Below are 21,636 nucleotides of genomic sequence, written 5' to 3' on the forward strand. Positions count from 1 at the left end.
GAAACATTTCAATATTAATAAAATTATGGGGTGATTATGGGAAAAACCCATAATCACCAATAGATCAATGGAGCAATAAAACATTTGATACCCGGGGCTCTGAGGTGCTAATATTCTATTCTAAATTGGGTGTTGGGTACATGATTGCTTATTAAATTGTTATTGTTAAATTGATATAACTCCCTTTTGTAAATATGCTGTATTTCATAATAAAAATGGTTTTAGGATTGGCAGTTTGCTCGGCGGTGGACTGGGTCAGGTGTAGACTTGCTTCTCTACAGTAGAGGAGTTTATTTAAAATATTTACGGCGATTTGGACGTAATTCCCTCTAAGGACTCAGCTATCCATGCTTCAATACCCATTTCCACCTCACCCATGCTCAGTGGTGTTTTCACAAAGTTAGAGTAATGTACACAAACCCAAAGGAAACTGTAAAGAATGTTTTTAGCTGAGAAATTACCCAGGGCCTTTCAGGCCAGGGGAGAGCCGATGGAAGCTCCCTCCTAAACAGTGTGAGGCTTGGACACCTTATAAAGATCTATGGCAGCTCCTGCTTCTTCTCAGACGATTTTTCTTCATTTTACCTTTCCCCCCTCCCCTGTGAACTTCTAGATAGCATCTCATTCCCACAGTTCTATCTGGCTGCCATATACCTGGATTTCACTTCTTGTTCTTTACCACCTGGCTCCTTAGGGTTGAAAATGTATTTCCGTGGTCTACCTGGCTTCTCCCCAGGATGTAGCTTCTCATATTCTTCCTTTACCTGCACTCATTGCACTGCCCATGGACAAGTAACAGCCTGGCTCAAATTCAGAACCTGGCCTGCACTGTCATGAGGGAGGAAGGGGCATATGCACCTGCTTTAGCTTAGCTCTTTTAACGGAATGTTCACGTTTTTTGTGATGCAAAAAACAACTAACCTGGATGGAGCAAATATTGGTCCAATTGCAATATCAAAATGATAAAGGTAATATTAAAACTATAAAGATTTTTTCTAGGATATTTACATATAAGTGAAATTATTGAATGGGCAGAAAGCAAGGAAATACCCTTAAACTAAATGCAGATACTATAATGCCTTTTTATACAAATCATTGTTTCTCTAATCCCATAGGTTAGTTTGCATTTGCATAAATAGATATTAAATAACTTTATTTCCGGTCTTGGAAATATAACTAGATCATTTTATTTTCAATCTAACAATATTTCCTAAAGTGGGTTTTAATGTTTATAACCTTTATTAAAAGGTTGGGGTATAAACAAAGTCATGCCTCTTACTTTTCAAATTGGTTGCTTAAAACCGCACATCCTTATTAGCAGTATTCCAATTTCTCCTTTTTTGAAGGCTTAAGCTTGCACTAATCAGGAAAAGGAGAGTTGACTTGGTATAAAGAAATCAATTCTTCTTCCAAAACCTATCTGCACAGAGAGCTAGAGAGTCTAGTTCTAACACCATTGTGTTGTTGCCATATGAAGTCACAGTTGGACTCTGGTCCTCCAAGGTGTGATGGTTGCTCGTCCACTGCTGAGGTGAAATCTTTGGTGGTTTGAATTCTTTATGGGACACAGGGATACCCTGGTCTAGGGTCCCAACTTTACAGTTGTGTGTCTGTGCACTTTCACGTGTGTCTGTGTGTTCTTAACATCACACTAACATTCACAGTCTTTGTTCTTAAAAGTAAAATGGGATTTACTCAGAGATTAAGCACCTATTTACCAATCTTGTGACATAGGTCCAAGATACTTCCTTTGAATAAGAGTCCACTGATGGAAGTCACCTAATCTCTTTCTTGAATAAATGTTTATCCAATGAAGGGGTGTTTCATTTTAAGTCCAAAGAGAACTTAGGCACCTACAAGTCATTCTGGATTTGGACTGCATCCAAAGTTTTGTCTGATTATTTCCAATTTTTTACCATTGCTTCTCCTACAGTTAATTTGACAATTACCAGAGTAAACTCAAGCACTGTAAACAGATATCATAGCAAATACAAACAGTTCTTGGTAAACATTCATCTCCCCATAGGAGTGGGCCAACAGTTGAGTAGCCTACTAGCCCTGAGTCTTGAGTATTCCCTGGACAATCAGTTAGCTTGCTTTACAAAGACAGTGAAAAGTGTTAATTAAATTGGTTAGTTTATTGAGTAGAAACAGGTTTCTTACATGAGATGAAGATACATTAAAATTACATATAAAATATGATGTAATAAAATATGATGTAATAAAATATGATGGTGCAAAAGAAATCTTAACTAAGAAACATCAGTGTCTCTATATTTACTATATTTCACTCATCCCTGGTTAATACAGTAGTCTTACAAATTTTTGGTATTAGTATGAAGATTGTACTCTACACAATGTGAGCTTGGTATATATTCTTTTTTATTTATATTTTTATTTTTTATGTTTATTGTTGAAAGTATTACAAATGTCCCCTTTTCCCCCCCATTGATCCCCTCCATCCTACATCCACTCTACCCCCAGGCCTTCCCCATACCAATGTCCGTGTCCATGGGTTATGCTTATAAACATATAAGTTCTTTGACTAATCCCTTCCCACCCACTCCCCCATCCCCACCTTCCCTCTGAGATCACTCAGTCTGTTCCATGCTTCTATGTCTCTGGATCTATTTTGTTCATCAGGTTATTTTGTTTATTACATTCCACATATGAGTGAGATCATGTGATACTTGTCTTTCTCTGACTGGCTTATTTCACTTAGCATAATCCTCTCCAGGTCCCTTGATGCTCTCCCAAAGGATAAAAGATCCTTCTTTTTTACAGCTGCATAGTATTCCATGGTGCAAATGTCCCACAGCTTTTTTATCCACTCATCCACTGATGAACTCTTGGGCTGTTTCCAGATCTTAGCTATTGTAAATTGCCCTGCTGTGAACATAGAGGTGCATAAGTTCTTCTGATTGGTGTTTCGGGTTTCTTAGGATAAATTCCTAGAAGTGGGATCACTGGGTCAAAAGGCAGTTCCATTTTTGATTTTTTGAGGAAACTCCATACTGCTTTCCATAGTGGCTGCACCAGTCTGCATTCCCACCAGCAGTGTACTAGGGTGTCCTTTCTCCACACCCTCGCCAGCACTTGATTTGTTCATGGTAGCCATTCTGACAGGTGTGAAGTGATACCTCATTATGGTTTTAATTTGCATCTTTATCATGATTAGTGATTTTGAGCATTTTTTCATATATCTCTTGGCCATCTGTATGTCTTGTTTGGAGAAGAGTGTAAGTCCTTTGCCCATTTTTTAATTGGATTGTTTGTTTTCCTTTTGTTAAGTTGTATGAATTCCGTATATATTTTGGATATTAAGCCTTTATTAGATGTGTCATTGGCAAATATGTTCTCCCATACAGTGGGCTCCCTTTTCGTCTTGTTGATGGTTTCTTTTGCTGTGCAGAGCTTTTTATTTTGATGTGGTCCCATTTGTTTATTTTTTCCTTTGTTTCTCTTGCCCTAGGAGATGTCTGAGATTTTGCTGCCTACGTTTTCTTCTAGGATTTTTAAGGTTTCACTTCTTACATTTAAATCTTTTATTCATTTTGAGTTTATTTTTGTGTGTATGGTGAAAGCTGATGATCTAGTTTCTTTTCTTTTTTTTTTTATGTACCTGCCCAATTTTCCCAGCACCATCTATTGAAGAGACTGTCTTTACTCCATTGTATGTTTTTGCCTCCTTTGTCAAATATTGAGTGTAATGGCTTGGGTCTGTTTCTGAGTTCTCTGTACCGTTCCACTTATCTATATGTCTGTTCTTGTGCCAGTACCAGGCTGCTTTGATTACAGTGGCTTTGTAGTATAATTTGATATCAAGTATTATGATTCCTCCAACTTTGTTCTTCTTTCTCAAGATTGCCGGGGCTATTCAGAGTCTTTTTGGTACCATATAGATTTTTGAAGTGTTTGTTCTAGATCTGTGAAATATCCTGTTGGTGTTTTAATAAAGATTGCATTGAATTTATAGATTGCTTTAGTTTCTCTGAGAGTTTATTATTGGTGTATAAAAATGCCATCGATTTCTGGGTGTTAATTTTGTATCCTGCTAACCTGCCAAATTCATTTATTAAATCTATTAGTTTTTTGGTGGAGTCTTTAGGTTTTTTTATGTATAATATCATGTCATCTGAAAATAATGAGTTTTACTTCCTCCTTTCCAATTTGGATGCCTTTTATGTTTTGTTCTTGTCTGACCCCTATGGCTAGGACTTCCAGTACTATGTCGAATAAGAGTGGTGAAAGTGGACACCCCTGTCTTATTGCTGTCCTTCAGGAAAATGGTTTTAGTTTTTGACCACTGAGTATGATGTTGGCTGTTGGTTTGTCATATATAACCTTTATTATATTGAGGTATGATCCCTCTGTTCTCACTTTGCTGAGAGTTTTTATCAAAAATGGGTGCTGGATTTTTTCGCATGCTTTTTCTGCATCTGTTGATATGATCATGTGATTTTTATCTTTCAATTGGTTTATGTGATGTATCACATTTACTTATCTGCGAATATTGTACCAGCCTTGCATCCCTGGAATAAATCCCACTTGGTCATGGTGTATGATCTTTTTAATATATTGCTTGATCAGATTTGCTAATATTTTGTTGAGGGTTTTAGCATCTATGTTCATCAGGGATATTGGCCTGTCATTCTCTTTCTTTGTAGTGTCTTTATCTGTTTTGTAATTAGGCTAATGCTGGCCTCGTAAAAAGAGCTTGGAAGTGTTCCTTCCTCTTGGATTTTTTGGAATAGCTTGAGGAAGATAGATGTTAGTTCTTCTTTGAATGTTTGGTAAAACTCCCCTGTGAAGCCATCCAGACCAGGGCTTTTGTGTGCTGGGAACCCTTTGATTACTGCTTCAACTTCATTAGCAGTTATAGGCCTACTCAGGTTTTCTGATTCTTCCTGATTGAGTTTTAGGAGGTTGTATTTTTCTAGGAATTCATCCATGTCATCCAGGTTGTCCAGCTTGGTGGCATATAGTTGTTCATAGTATTTTCTTACAGTCCTTTGTATTTCTGTTGGATCAGTTGTTCCTTAGCCAGCCAGTCGTCTTGTCCCTCAGCACTTCCTACCAGTCTCTATGTGGTCTCCCCTTTTCCTCCTTGGTTATGAGGGTGCTCTCCAGCTCATCTTTAGTTGCAGTTGACTATTCAGGATGGTTTTTTCATATTTTAGTTGTAATTCCAGTTTGATCCCGGGACAGTGTCAGTGTAGCTTCCACTCAGTCCACCACCATCTTTAATCTCTCTCTTATATGTTCTTTTTTAAAAAGAAATATGCTTAGTCTGAAAGACTAGGTCTCCAGGTGGAGAGAAAGGCTATTAGCAATGCAAGTGTGGGAAAATGGTGAATGGGGCAATCAGTCCTGGGCTGAAGTCTATTAGGAGGAATAGCACAAAAGGCAATTAGCAGTGCTTGTCATCTGATTCCCTGGGTATAACATAGCTTTAGGTCTCCTTGTAAAAAAACATTAGTTGGCCACAATAAAGTGACCTTGATGTTCTATCAATTTCAGATGACATAAGACAGAAATCTCAGTTTTTTTACCTAATTGTGTGGCCTTAGATAAGTGACTGAACTTTATACTACTCAGTTACCTCCCCTGGAAAGCAGTGCTAGTATCTACCTCTTTGTGTCGTTAAATTTAAAAAGCATTTGTTAAACCCTTAGAAAAAGCTAGCAGTTGGCAGGCACTTAAAAATTATAATTAATAATAATATTAAGAAAATCATGTGCAATGAAATCTGATTTGGAGCTAAAGACCTCTCTCAAACACTGGGTCATTAATACATGTGTGTCACAACAGTAAGTCTCTGGCAGTCCTTATCAGACATCTGAGAGATGTCCACAGTATTCTCTCTCTTTCCCAACTTGCTGGCCATACTTTACAGCACATTGCAACAGTCTTATAATGGAAGTCACCTTGCCTCAAATTTATATAAAGAACCAAATAGAATAGATATTGGGATGCCAGAGTGAAGGTGACAGAAACTCCCTCTTCCAATTACTAAATTTTCAAAGAATGCAACATAGGACCAGTTCAGTATCTGTTCAACAGCCTGATCAACAACATATAGACCTAGAATGGAAATACCATCCCTTTTAAAAAAAAAAAAAAGAGCAGCCTTGCTCTGCCAGTGTGGCTCAGTGGTTGAGCACTGACCTAGGGTCCAGGAGATAGAGGTTTGATTCCCAGTCAGGGCACATGCTTGGGATGCCGGCTTGATCCCCAGCAGGGGCCGTGCAGGAGGCAGCTGATCAATGACTCTCATCATGGATGTTTCTTTCTCTTACTCTCCCTTCCTCTCTCTGAAATCAATAAAAATATTTTTTTTTTTAAAAAGAAAAGTTTATCTGTCTAACCTGAATCAAGCCTGGGCTACAAATAAGTCTTAACACTAAATGAAGTTTGGAGGTTTTTTAAGTTCTTTTAAAGTTGTTTTTGGGTTTTTTTTATTGATTTCAGAGAGAGGAAAGGAGAGGGAGAAGGAGAGAGAGATAGAAACATCAATGATGAGAGAGAGTCAATGATCGGCTGCCTCCTGCATGCTCCCCACCAGGGATTGAGCCCGCAACCAGGGCATGTGCCCTGACCGGGAACCGAACCTCTATCTCTCCTGGATTGTAGGTCAGTGCTCAACTGCTAAGCCATGCTGGCTGGGCAAGTTTGGAGTTTTGATTAATATATTGCATCCGGACATTCTAATCACTGAATTGAGATTACATTTGCTACTTAAAGTGACCTCGGACTCTCTATTAACCTGAAAATGAATGAACAGATACCCATGAACTCTGTAAGAGATTTCAATGAACAGTGGAGGAAGATTACCGCCATGCTAAAAATGTTTAAAGAGACCTTGGGGGAAAGAGAAAATATTAAGTTGCATTTTATTTCTTCTATTTTTATTGTGGCAAAATGCACATAAAATTTACAATTTTAACCATTTTTAAATGTATGTTTTGGTGGAATTAAATGCCTTTATAATGTTGTGCTACCATCACCACCATCAATCTTCAGAACTCTTTGCATCTTGTAAAACTGAAACTCTAAACCCATTAAACAATAACTCCCCATTTCTTCCCTCCTCCCCCCAGACCCTGGCAATCACCATTCTACTTTCTGTAAGCTGCCTTTTGAATATATGTCTTTTTCAAGTAGATGAGTTAGCTATAAATGGTTGAATCATTTCCAACTCTTCATTCTTTAGTATCCACATATCTTGGTTGTTTCCAAGCAGGTTTTACATTTCTTTCTATACAATGCTTTTCCAAACGTTTTATTCTTATGGAGTCACTGTCAAATAAATTATTCAAAATATAGTGAACACTAACTTAATCTAAACTAATTTCTCTACTGTTGATTTCTTTCCATTTAAAGTGCTATTAGTGATTACCGCCAAACTATCCTCATTTATGTACATTATCTGCTATTTTACATTTGTTCTGATACTTCCCAGAAGGGATGATCAGAAGGAAAGAAACAGCTTATAAGACTAAACATTGCAGCATTAGCAGATATGCTGAGAAACTCAGGCATGGTTGGAAAACCATTTGGAAGAGTGAAAGAAAAATGGAGTAGTGACAAAACCACAAATGCTTAGCTTCAATAGTAAAGAAGTCTGACTAAGAACAGAGATCAAGGACAGAGTAAACATTTTTCACTACAGATTCAGTAATTTCATGTCTGGATTTTGTAGGACACTAGAGAGTCCTAATAATTGGCTTAGTTGTTCCCTTAGAACACTTAGTTGGGCAGACCTTGTGTCATAAATTTAGGTTTGAGGACATGCTGGTTGGCATGGCTCTGGCTTGGTAATGGCAAAACCAGCCCCACATTCGGTAAAATGGCAATGGAAACACTATCTCAAACTATGCAGAATTTTCAATTTGGTGAAATTGCTCACATGCAGGGAAAAACGGTTCCACATATTTCTTGGGGAGAGACAAGGATATTCATGATGATTGTATGTCATACAAATAATACAGTATGGGGTATGTGTGTGTGTGTTTTCAGACAATTTGAACCATTGCTCACTTATTCCAAAAAATGAAAAGGTCAGAATGTAGATCATGTGAGAGAATAAATATGACAACAGCATAAAAGGAATAAAAGTAAGGTTTTTTAAATGGGAAAATTTATACATCCTTAAGAAATGCCTTTAAACTGTTTTCATCTCTGTGTCTGTTTCTCTCACTGGAAATAGGGAATGAGAGTAAACATTGAAAATCATCAGGAAAACACCATGAATGATAAAGCATATGATAAATGAAAGTTGAATTAAGAAGCATGGAATAACTGAAAGTATTTTGCAAGAGGTCTATTGATAATTAAAACCACACCCTTTAAGATGATTCCTATTTTAGTTTTGCTGACTCCAAAGCACAAATTTGATGTATTTATTTTTCTTATATTACTTGATCCTGCACTCAGAAACTTGAGCAAAGAATGAAAACCAGATTTAGGTTTTCTCCAAAAAGGAAACATGTTTCTAAGAGAGAAATGGGCTCCAGAAAAAGGCATGAGCAACAGCAGCACACATCAATTCAGTCAGTGAAAAAACATACTAAAAACACCGAAAGCACACACAACACATGCAAAATATGTGCTCTCCATCGTGGACACACACAAAGTATTAAAATGTATGACCAAAGAAGTGTCCAGAGATTAAAATGAAGGTAACAGTGAATTGGTAATATGATTGAAAACATTTTGAGGAAAATTGCAATACCGAATAGAAGACTGTATTGGAAAAAATGTTCTTCTCTGAATGTGTTTAGGAATTTGCTTTATGTGTCTTGCTTTATCAAAATTGGTGATATCTTGTCAAGAAATAATAAAGGGTTATCAGAAATCACAGCTTCACTCAGTTCACTGTAGGGCAATGGTGTCAAAACATAGAATAGTGGTGTCAATCACCCTGATTCTATGGTAGCTATGAAAAATTGGTCCCTGCAAGGGTTACTAGCATGTCCTTCAGCCTTGTCAACTGTAGTAATCAATAATTTTTATTTATCTTTTATTTTTTCTCCTGACTGCCAACTGTTCATATATAATTGAGCTTCCGTAATTGTGAAGTAAATTCACTTGTCTTCCACTTCAGTTTTTTCTGAAAATCCTGTATCCACTCTGTGCCCATCATGTCCCCTGGATCAACTTTCTCAAATGCCATCTTTAGCTTACTTTTGCTTCCACAGTTTCTGTTTTCAGCACTGTTCACTGACACACCACCACTTTTTGTTTGTCAACTTGTCGATTAAGAAGATATATATATATGATTCCAAAATCTAATAACTGGGTTGGCTCAAGATAAGGACTTTAAAAGGAGTCCAGAGAGTAAACGTCAAAGCAGCCAGAGTTTGAAACCATAACAATGCAGCTCTGTCCCCTTTATCTAGACATATCATGCCCAGGCCCGCGACTCTTGGTATTTAATGCTCTGTGTCAGTGGGGACTAGCTGCCCTTTTGTACTTTGTTCCATGATGCTCTTGCAGATGGCTTGGATAATTGAACTTCTGCCTTTTGCTTCTAGATCCCTAGTAGTTTATTTATGTATTGTGAAGCTGCATAAATATCTCAAAGTGAATTCACAAGAAGCCAGGGGTCACTCTTAGTGTTCCTCAGTCTAAAAAGTTATCTTTTTAAGGTGTACTTGGAGAGGCATCATCGTTTGTCTTCATTAGTCAATTAACACATTGGCAAAATTTTGGTACTGCACTGAGAATCATAGCCCTCAAAAGTGGAAGCAAAACCAAAATGAGGTGGTTTAGAACTACTGTGTGAAGAATACACTGATGCCACAGAGGCCAGGTGGGGCGCAGCCAAGAGGACCTGAGCATTGTGGAGGCCGTAGGGGTCACTTGCCCACCTCTAGCTCTTTTGCTTGCTGGTCCAAACCCTGCCCACCCCAGACATGCTCTCTGCTCTCACCAGGCTGGTGGGCTGGTGGGCTGGCAGCACTCTCTGCCACAGCTTCAGCACCCCCGCCCCCAGAACACTGCTAAAGTAGCTGTGCTCAGGGCTTCTGGAGGAATTGGGCAGCCAGCCCCTTTTCACTTCTCCTGAAGAACAGCCCTTTGGTGAGCCGCCTGACCCTCTACAATATTGCTCATATACCCGGAGTGGCTGCAGATCTGAGCCACATAGAGACCAGAGTGACTGTGAAAGGCGACCTCAGGCCTGAGACGCTGCCAGACGGCCTGAAAGGTTGTGATTTGGTGGTTATCCCAGCCAGAGCGAGTCGCGACAAAACCAGGCATGGCCTGGGATAACCTGTTCAACACCAATGCCACAACTGTGGCCACCCTGAGTGTTGCCTGTGCCCAGCACTGCCCTGAGGCCACGATCTGCATCATTTCAAATCCAGATGACTTCCGATCACATCAGAAGTTTTCAAGAAACATGGAGTGTACCACCCCAGTAAGACCTTTGGGGTGACAACCCTGTATGTTGTCAGAGCCAACACTTTTGTTGCAGAAATAAACAGTTTGGATCCAGCTGGAGTCAATGTTCCTGTCTTTGGAAGCCATGCTGGGAAGACCATCATCCCCCTGATCTCTCAGTGCACTCCCAAGGTGGACTTTCCTCAGGATCAGCTGACAACCTTTACTGGGCAAATCCAGGAGGCCAGCATGGAGGTGGTCAAGGCTAAAGCTGGAGCAGGCTCTGCCACCCTGTCCATGTCTTTTCCCTGGTGGATGCAATCAACAGAAAGAAAGGAGTTGTCTATTGTTCCTTTGTTAAGTCCCAGAAACATACTGTCCCTATTTCTCCGCACCATTGCTACTGGGGGAAAAGGGCATTGAGAAGAATCTAAGCATTGGCAAAATTGCCCCTTTCAATGAGAAGATGATAGATAGTTGAAGTCATTCCTGAGCTGAAAGCCTCAATCAAGAAAGGAAAAGAGCCCGACTGGTGTGGCTCAGTGACTGAGCGTTGACCTAGGATCCAGGTGATCGGGGTTCGATTCCCGGTCAGGGCTCATGCCCGGGTTGCGGGCTCGATTCTCAGTCGAGGGCCTACAGGGGGCACCCGATCAATGACTCTCTCATCATTGATGTTTCTCTCCTTCTCCTTTCCTCTCTCTGAAATCAATAAAGATATATTTTAAAAAAAAAGAAAGAAAGAAAGGAAAAGAGTTTGGAAAGAACATGAAATGAGAAAGTGGCTAGTGAGCAATCCAGTTCCTTAACTTATTAATGCATTTTCATTTGCTTTGATGATGAATATTGTATTAACATTACCACCTCTTCCCAATTGTAGGTCAATCTACTGGTGCCTCAATAAAAGCAGGCTTTGATTTTCTTTAAAAAAAAAAAAAAAAAATGAAAGAAGATAACACTGATGTCAGTTAAGGTAGAAAATGCTGACTAATCATTGATAATGGGACCAAAATCGGTGGCAACTTTAGCCTGACGATAAGTGGACATGAAAGAAACACCATTGTCTTGGTCACCACATAATGTGTTGAAGAGTAAGGAAGAAAGTTGAGACTTTTAAAATCTCTTAACAGCTGCTTTGATATAGCTACTTTCAGTACAGGTGAGTCCTGAGACACCTGAGAAGATGATATAGATCTACTTCCTAAACTTTGACTTGTACATGAATCATTATGGATCTATTGAACTAAAGATTGTGATTCAGTAGGTCTGGGGAGAGGCCAGGGATCTGCATTTCTAGTGAACTCCCAGAGGAATCCAGTACTGCTAGCATCCCTGGACCACACTTTGTGTAGCAAGGATTGAGAGCACCAGGCATGGAATCTACTGAATGAGCAGATGGGGAGAGGAGGGAAGGATGGGACTGACAGAGAGAGAATAGGGGACAAATGCAGGTTCTGACGAGGCAAGCAAGACCTGGAAGGCTTTACTCTTCATACTGTAGGACCCCTTCCTCATGACTTCTCAAAGTACTTAGAAAGTTTGGTAATTCAAAACTATATAGTGCTATTTGATGTTTTTCCTGGAAATTGGTGAAGGGGCTGACATTTGCACCTAAGTTGGTTAGGAGTAAAATTGAGCATTTGACCTGTTGTAGAACCACTTAAAGAAAAGAAGAAGCAAAGATTTGGGAAAGGATTTTAGACTCTGAAGAATCATGGAATTAGATTCAAAGTTTACCTAAATCTCCCAGGGACCAGAAGGCCCTCGCTGACATCTGGATTATAATAATATAATAATTATAATTAGTGCTTACCATATGCCAGACATTACACATTATATAAATTACCTCATTAATCTTCACAACTTGAAGATGTAGGTATCACCCCACTTTAGAAAGGAGGGAACTGAGGTTAATGGCATGCCCAGATCTATACAGTCAGTAGGTTCCAGAGTCAGTAGGTACCTTAACCTTAGTCTGGCCGAATCAAAAGGAATCCCTAGTCTTGTTTACCAAAGAGCCTTTAGCAGCAAAACTTTCTCAAGTAATAAACCAGATAAAACCAAGTATAACTTATGTCAAGATCTTCATGATGATTTTCTTTTAACATCTCCTAAGATTTTTAAGTTCCCTAGATTGACTTCTACAAAGGACATTTTAATTTGTGGGCAGATACAATCCTCTTTTGTTCACATTTATAGAATTATTGTGATCTCTGGGGAATTACCGGGAATGACAAAGAACACTGATCTTCATATCATTCTGATATTTCCACCTATATTTGTTTGGACCTAAATTAGCTGACATTTGAATTTTGACAGACTGCTGACAAATCATACAGTACTACTGACTCACTTTACAGACAAATTTTAAAAGGTGAAATCTAGAGGTGAGCGCTACACTGAAATACAATTCCTAAGAGGATCATTTTTCCACTAGCCTCAGTCCCCTAGCATTGCTGACATTTAAGACCACCTTTTGGAAATTCCAGAGAGAATTCACTTAACTACATTCTTCTACTTGGAAGTGTGAGTATAAATTGCTCCAGGTACCCTTCTACTTAATCTTTTTTAAAATTTCAGCCTTTCTTTAACTTTGATCCATCACTATACTTGAGATGTATAAATTTGGGGTTTACTTTTTCCCCATTGATAAAATGAGTCCTTCAGGCCAAAAAGGAGAGGAAAGACCCACACTTTCTATGAAAGAGAATTTTCTTACACTATAGACATAGGCTCTATCAGGAGAACACTGGGAAGGGCTTCCAGTCACAACTTTGAGACAGTCTATATTGCAAACCATGAACACATGGGAGAGAATACAATAGTGCTAATCATCATGGATGAAACTATTTTTGAGATGAGAAACTGACCATGTTGCTGTCTAATTTGGGAAGGGGGGGTGTTCTATGCAGGCATTTCTCAGAATTTTTCTACCTAGTCACAAATGTCTTCATTCAAACGTCCAAGGGTAAAGATCTCTTTGAAAACTCACCAAGAAGTGCACAAAGATGGCTTTAGAGTAACATCTAAAGTCACAGAGGAGGCTTAGCTAATGAGCTCCAGAGAGAGCAATGGAAAGGGTGAACAATTATGCACAGTGACTCCTGATGATGACAATTCCATCTCTGCTCTAACTTCCTTTGGCTTGTGTTGAGGTCAACAGCTAAGTCATGATTCAACACTAATCTTCTTCAAGCTCCACCAAGCATAAGCTAAACCACCAACGTATTCAGCTATTTAGGGTAACCATTTCTCAGGCTTCAGGTGCTCCTTTTCAAATCAGTCCTCAACCGTGGTACACAGCAGGAGAGATGTAGAAATGTCATAGCACGCCGACGGTGGCCAAGGATAACTGGAACACCATTAGGATGAAATACCATTATGTTGGCAGGTGTGCACTTGCTTCAGAGTAACCAAAAGATTCCAAAAGCTTCCATTTATAGTAGTAGAAACAAAGAAACAACAAGTTTTAAAATGCAGTCACGAGGTGCATGAAGAGCTTACAGTCCACAAAACTGTAAGTGAATACAAATAAAATATAAATATGAGGGAAGATCTGCGCCTATAAGTGATTGTTGTTAAGGAAATAGAGGCTTCCAAAGGATGGAAAAGGCATTTAGATTTAGTCCCATTGGGAATATTCTAATTTTCCTTGTATTCCTGCCTCCCAGGCATCTAATTCACACTTCTTTCATTACAAGAAACATTTATTTAAAAACTAATCATCCTCCAACTCCAGTGGACTCTTGTGTTTTCACTTCCATGATTTATTTCTTTTCTTTGTGGGTGAGTAAATTATTATGGTCATAGCTACTACTGTGAAACAATTAACTTGAAATCAAAACATCAACACAGAATGTGAATAGTGAGTGTGCCATTACTGATTTAAATCTAACTGATTCAACAATATCATACATTTTTAATTGGAAACGACATTCGAAAATGATGGAATTTTGTTTTTTGAAGGTGGAATTCTTCATTTTCATCAATGTTCTCTTTAAAAAATAAAGTAGACATCAACAAAACGAAAAAGGAGCCCACTGTATGGGAGAACATATTTGCCAATGACACATCGGATAAAGGGTTAATATCCAAAATATATAAGGAACTTATACAACTTAATAAAAGGAAGACAAACAATCCAATTAAAAAATGGGCAAAGGGCCTAAACAGACACTTCTCCAAAGAGGACATACAAATGGCTAATCATCAGAGAGATGCAGATTAAAACCACAATGAGGTGTCACTTCACCCCTGTCAGAATGGCTCCATCAACAAGTCAACAAACTACAAATGCTGGCGAGGGTGTGGAAAAAGGGGACCCTAGTGCACTGCTGGTGGGAATGCAGACTGGTGCAGCCCCTATGGAAAGCAGTATGGAGGTTCCTCAAAAGATTAAAAATTGACCTGCCACTTGACCCAGTGATCCCACTTCTAGGAATATATCCTAAGGAACCCCAAACACCAATCGCAAAGAACTTATGCACCCCGTGTTCATAGCAGCTCAGTTTACAATAGCTGAGATCTGGAAACAGCTCAAGTGCCCATCAGTGGATGAGTGGATAAAAAAGCTGTGGGACATTCACACCATGGAGTACTATGCGGCTGTGAAGAGGAAGGACCTTCTGGCCTTTGCACAGCATGGAGGGAACTAGAGAATATTATGCCAAGTGAAATGAGCCAGTCAGAGAAAGACAAGGACCAAGTGATCTCGCTTATATGTGGAATATAATAAACAAAATAAACTGATGAACAAAGTGGATCCAGGAACACAGAAGCTTGGAACAAACAGGGATCTCAGAGGGAAGGCGGGGAGGGGTGTGTGGGTGGGAAGAGATTAATCAGGGAACTTGTATGTTTATGGGCAGGGCCCATGGACGTGGACATTGGTGTGGGGAGGGCCTGGGGGTGGGATGGCTGTGGGGTGGAGGGGATCAGTAGGTTTAAAAGGGGGACATCTGTAATGGTCTCAACAATAAAGATAAAGAAACATTAAAAAAATAAAATAATAAAATTAAAATAAATAAATAAAATTTAAAAATAAAAATAAAGTAGAAATAGCAATTAGTCATAATTATTTGGGATAACTCTAAGCCAAGAACAACACAACAAGAAATCTCAATAATGCAATACAGAATATACCATAACCTGGAACTATCTTGGACATGATTATCATAAATAACAAGCAAGCCTCATTATATTATAGTTCCACTCCCTTCTAGACCTCAAAAATGGAATGAAGAGAGCAAACCACTGAAGGATTCTGTTTCTAACTTCTAATGTATTTTGCCAACATTACCTGTTACACTGAAGAAAAAGTTAGTGGATATTTCTAATCTTTTAATGATCATTTCATCATCGTTTTCCTCTCCATTCTGTTTCTTCCTCTCTGAGAGCAAACATGTCTGGAATGCCTGTCTGGATGTGATCTCAGTGCTGAAAGTCCTCAGGGTAGGAAAACCTTTCTAGGATCTGGGGAAAGAAGCAGGATTCAATGAGCAGAGCAAAGTGGCCTGCCCTGATGGAGGGAGCATACTTTATAGGCATGGCGACCTGGATTTGGAATAACTGGAGGACACCTGCCCACTGCCTACCTAAAGAAGGGATAGAAGACTGACATTGACCAGAGGCTGCTGTGACAATGACAAGACTGGTGACTTGAACAATGTATGAGATTTCCTGGGCTCATTCCTGAAAACAGTGAATTGTCCCTGTTTAGTCCCTAACTGAGCAAGTCCCCTCTGGTTTATCTCAAACCACTGAATTTCAACTGATAAGCAAATGTAGAGATGGTGCCCTTGTGAGCAGAGAACATGACATTTTCTCTTAAGAGACATTCAGAGTTTCTAGCCTGACTGATTCAAGCATGGGACTGATCTCTTCCTTTACTTCAGGGTCTAGGGAATGACTCCTTCCTGCCTTGCCTTGGCTGCACAACTCACACAGAGTCACACATCAGAGTTCTGTGACTCCAGTTTTCCATTTTCATGGAGCTCCTGTACTGTGGGATAGAGTTAAGTTCGACTATTGTGACATGGTGCCCTAGGTTAGGCTCAGGTGAAAGAGGGAGCCTCTGGCCTTTGTGTGACACTACAGTGCTTCTAAGAGATCTCAAATTCTCTTGAGGTAGAAACTCTTTTTCACATACTACTTCTCAGATATGGGTCTATTTTAATTCTTGTTTCTACCTTTCTCCTAGACACACACACACAGACACACTCACCCCTTAGTTGTCATCTCCCATTCCACTTCCAGCCAGATAATTTTTTGTAGGTTTTCATTCAATGTTAATTGTTGAATCCCCCCTCCCCCGCTCTACTTTTTCCATCTTTGGGGTAAATGCGGGTCCACCATCTCTTATCTGACAGCTTGGGGCCAGCTGTGTTAAGGAACTCAGACTTTTTCAGATCTTTGAAGGATACTCTGGTTGCACATACTGTGAACTGGACAACACCCAACAGGGTGTGTGGCTACCTATCTATTCACACTAAGTGGGATAAATCGAAACTAAATAGCCTCAGATCAATTTGAAATTGGGTTTTCCACCAAAGGAGTTTGCTACAAACTTGTAAAAAGAAAAAACAAACAGCTTTTGTGTTGAGAGCTTTTCAGTTTTTGAAAGTTAGGGTTAAGGATGGTTGATCTACATTACGTCGTGCAAATTCTAGAAATGATTTAACAGAGGAGTGGGGTATTTTAGGAGAATTTGGCTTTTTGTTGTTAAAACGGCTTACTTTTCTAATTTTGGAGACAGTATACTGACAAGTTTGTAGGTAGTACAAAGAAGGATGGAGTCACTCAAGTAAGCGGTTGAGAACAAGCCAGAAAAATGAAGCAAAACGAGGGCAGAGGCGGCTAGAGTGGGGGTGGAGGAGAAAGGGAGCCCAAATTAGAGGGAACAAAGATAAAGATAAAACATCGGCTGACTAGGAATGGAACTTATTAAAGGGCAAGTGGTAGAACTTGGAGAAAAAAACATTTCTTTATGACTTGGAGGGCACAGTCAAGAAATTTTCTTAAGCATTACTTTCAAAAGGACATTGTAAGCCCTCGAACAGAAATCCAGGTAATAGAAAACTACCAAAAGCCTGGTCATTCCTATTAACCATCCTGGTTTTTTAATTTTCCAGTGTTCCACTAGAAACCATTTTCAAGGAGAAGCACTTAGGCTTCTTCCCCCTTGGGAGGTTGGAAGGTCAAAAAGCCTGTTCGGAGTCAGAGGTTAAGGAGCTTGGAGTGCTCTAGGCATTTTTTTTTTCTTTTTTAAATATATCTTTATTGATTTCAAAGAGGAAAGGAGAGGGAGAGAGAGAAACATCAACGATGAAAGGGTTATTGATGGTCTGCCCCCTGCACGCCCCCTGCTGGGGATGGAGCCCGCAACCGGGCATGTGCCCTGACCTGGAATCGAACCCCAATCGCCTGGATCCTAGGTGGAAGCTCAACCTCTGAGCCACACCCGGCGGGCTAGGCATTCTTTATTAATGGCAACAAATACTGTGATTGAAATATTGTGAATATAAGAAAGCCATGGGTTTTTCTTTTACATTGAGTTGGTTCTTATTCTCAAGTCATTTGACACTAACCGATTGTTTCTCACGTTCAGAATGTTGCTGGGGTCAAACTGTGGTCAGCCCAATGGAAAGCTGTGGCTAGAGGAAAGAAATGGTTATTAACAAAAACGATGACATCTTGCAGTGTCAAGGACCATGTTTCATTAAAAGAGAGGTGGCATTTCTTCCCTTCTTCAGATCTTAACCCCTCTTTTGGATTTCTCACCAAATTTTCCATATGGTGAAAGATCTGGGAACACCCCCACCCCCAGTGATCTATTATTCAACAAACTGCTAAAGGAAAAATCAAAGTAGTCAAAGAGATACAAAAGGCAGACGACCCACCAAGTTACAAGCTGACCTAGTTAATTACAGAACTGCAAATTCAATTTCAAGAGGTGTTTGTTCCTCAGGTATAGGTAAAAAAAAAATAGAGCGTCTCCTTAAGAACAGGGGCAAGGATTTGGCTGAATCCTTAGGCCGGAGTGCACATAGTAGGCGCTCAATACATATGTGTAGATCGATCACTTAAAGATATGCCACTTTTCCTATGCCAGGCCCTGGGCTAGGTCTTGCTGGGTACAAGAACAGGTTTGTGCGCAGGGAGGGATTTAGATGCAACTTGGCATTGTGCAAAGTTCAAAGAATAACGGTTTTCGTCAACACCCACTGGACGAACTGCACGTTTTGCAGGAGCTTCCAATCCCATTTTCGTGCCTGCATTCCCCGAGCAATCGCCCTTCCTAGGGGGCGGGAGAGGAGGCGAGTCCAGAGAAGGGAAGCGACGGCAGTTTTAGAGGGAAAGTTAGGAAATAGGAAAAACTGGTGGATTTCTGGGTCCGAGACTGGGTCCGTTCCGGGTTTGAAAAATTAGAGAACGAAATACCTGTTGTCACATTTCTCCTCCTTCCTCCAAGCCCCCCAGGATGAGAAATTGACCACTGACCGGGCGTTAGTGGTGGTGGCGGCGGTACCGAGAGAGAGAGAACCTCTCCTTGGTCCAACGGCTGCAGCCCAGGAAACCTAGGCATCCGCAGCTGACGCCCTCTAGAAAAGGACCCACCGCGGCTGGCTAAGAAAAGGAAACCCACGTGATGGCGGGGGGTGGGGACGGGAAGCCTGGCGACCCCGGAGCCCGCTCGGCCAGGGGCGGGTCCCGGGGCCCCGCAGCTTCGAAGAATTGCCGGTGGGGGTTGGGGGGCTGGTACTGGGTTCCGGGCGCGCGGGGAACCCGGGACGAGGACTCGCTCTGCGCGCTCTGCGCGCGAGGGACGGAGCGCAGGGACCCGCTCCACGCGCTCCGCCCAGGGTCGTGGCGGGGGCGCGCAGTCTTCTAGCGCCTGGCGTGGAGAGCAGGAGCCCGACACCGCCAGGGTGCGGACCACCGCCCCGCCCCACTCGGCACCGCCTCCCGCAACCAGGGGAGGGGCCGGGGCGGAGCGAGTCGGCCTGCGTTGGGGCGGAGCGGGCGCCGGCGCGGGCGCGGGCAGATCGAGGCGCGGGACTGGTGGCGAAGGTCCGCGGCGGGCTCGGCGGCGTTGACCCTCTCCGCCCCGGCCGGACACCTCCGCAGACCAATTTCGCGGCGGCGGGAGGCGCGGAGGCCGGAGGGAGAGAGTCCCCGCGCATTAGCGGCGCTGCTGTTTCCCTTCGGAGGGAGGTCCGGCACCCGGCTCTCCGGACCCGCCTGGCGTCTTCGCCTCCGGCGGGCCGGCCACTCGACTGCGGCGTCCGGGGCATGGCTTCGGCGGGCAGCGGCATGGAGGAGGTGCGCGTGTCGGTGCTAACCCCGCTGAAGCTGGTCGGGCTGGTGTGCATCTTCCTGGCGCTGTGTCTGGACCTGGGGGCCGTACTGAGCCCGGCCTGGGTCACTGCCGATCACCAGTACTACCTGTCCCTGTGGGAGTCCTGCCGGAAACCCGCCAGCTTGGACATCTGGCACTGCGAGTCCACGCTCAGCAGCGGTGAGGGCCTGGCGCGCCGCGATCCCTTCCTCCCGCCCTGGACCGCCCCGCGCCCCGCGCCCCACCGCCACGACCCACACCGTCTCTCCCCCACACCTTCTGTGTCCCCTACCCTTGTCCGCCCTGCTCCTTCCTGGCCCTTCGCGGATCCTCGGGACCCAGCCGCTTCCCTGATGTCCACCCTTCCCCTCCCCTCCTCTCGGTCCTAGTGGCCAAACAAACCCAATGCGACGTCCCGCGCCCTCTCCCCTCCTCCCGCGGTCATTCCTCCGGCTCTGGAGTAACCTGTAAGCTCTTTGGGGTAATTGTTATCATTTAAGGCGAGAACCATGTGGCTGTGTTAGAAATGCAAGGGCTTCCTCACCCCCTTTAAAAACAGAAAAAGCAAAAACGCCCCAACTCCACCGGGATGCCCCGGGCTCTCTCTTGGTCTTCGGCGCGCTCTGCGCCCTTCTCTCTCCGCGGGAATGCGCCGGAGTTTACCTCTTACTGCCCGAGTTCCTGCCGCCTCTGCTCTACTTTACCTGACTTTTCCCCAGTGAGTTTAGGTCGGGACTTTATTTCCTGACATTTTCGAGGGATGTGCAGAGTTGCGAGAGGGACAGGCTTAATTTCCCTTCCTTTTTTGGTGACACTGCCCTTGGCTGTGAGTTGCCCTTCCTTCCCTCCCGGTCCAAGTACCCCCTCTCTCCTGCAGACCTTCCTTTCTTTTCTCTTCTTGAACTACTCACAGAAGCCTGGAACTTCGTACCTTTTTCAGCCAGCACTGAAAGCTGCAAATGGATAGGATGGAGGGTGGGTGGAGAAGATGGTCACTGGGGCCGCCAGCCCCATGGGGGCTTTACTGCTTTACTCTCTCCTTGATCCCAGTTGCCTTCCCCAGCGCCCCAGTTTCGCACTTAGTAGAAATCTGCCAACTTCCGATTTCTTGCTACAACCCCTTTTCCTTGCTAATCGTGAGTCTTTAGCTGGTGTCAGTACAGAGAAAGGGGAAGGAAGAGAGAGGACCTGCCCGTGATTTTACGCACTTACACGCACCCCCCGAGAAGCTCATTAAATTCTTTCGTGCCAGTTTAATGTCTTTGGGACTATTTATAAAGCTTTACTGGAAACGTTCCCAGTTCCAAGAAAGTTGAAATAGCACAACATTCACGAGAATCTGATTGACTTTTGTCTTTGGTCTCTTGTTATACGAGAGATTAGTTCACTTGGTTAAGTTTCTTCCATAAATTTGATTTTCTGTTTACAAAAGGCTTTTTCTTTGATATTTCCTCAAAATTTCCATTGAAGGGTTTCGGCTTTGTTGTTTAATTCACTGTGGAGGGGACTGGTTGGCAGCAGGAGGTCAACATTTAGGCCTTTTAATTCTTTCAGGGTTGGTTGTTTACAACTAAAGATGAAATAAATCGGTAAAATGCCTTTCTTCAGTAACCAGGGGATCCAAATAAACTTTGGGGAAAATATCTTTTCTTTCCCCTCTTCAATAGAAATGGAAATTTATGTAGGAATGCCTGCTTTAGTGTGTCTCCTTAGCAACGTGAATCTTTTGCCCCTTTCCCACTGTCTCGTGAAATAATAGCCCCTGATTGTATAAAGACTTTTCAGCTAGGTTAGAGAAACCAGCTTCAACTCCCATTTTCTTTTCAGGCCAGGATCTTTTTCTCTTGGCCAGGAATGTGGGGTATGGGGAGAAGCCAGCTTCGTTTGTTGAGCGGTATGCAGTGCTGGCTAAT

At 42.1% G+C, this 21,636-nt stretch overlaps 1 protein-coding gene and 1 pseudogene across 1 annotated transcript in view; both read left to right on the plus strand.

The window, feature by feature from the left end:
- The first annotated feature begins 9,917 nt into the window (after positions 1-9,917).
- Positions 9,918-10,943, plus strand: LOC107531069 (malate dehydrogenase, mitochondrial pseudogene; annotated as a pseudogene).
- Positions 10,944-19,478: 8,535 nt separating this feature from the next.
- The window catches only part of TMEM47 (transmembrane protein 47), a 30,346-nt gene continuing 28,188 nt past the window's right edge, over positions 19,479-21,636 (plus strand). The window contains exon 1 of the mRNA XM_087813516.1: positions 19,479-19,903. Within this exon, the coding sequence (XP_087669642.1) occupies positions 19,678-19,903 (226 nt within the window). The 5' untranslated portion in view covers positions 19,479-19,677. The remainder of the gene's footprint in view (positions 19,904-21,636) is intronic.

Source organism: Miniopterus natalensis, chromosome X (genome assembly GCF_054644295.1).
Source record: "Miniopterus natalensis isolate mMinNat1 chromosome X, mMinNat1.hap1, whole genome shotgun sequence".
In the NCBI taxonomy this organism is placed as follows: Eukaryota; Metazoa; Chordata; class Mammalia; order Chiroptera; family Miniopteridae; genus Miniopterus; species Miniopterus natalensis.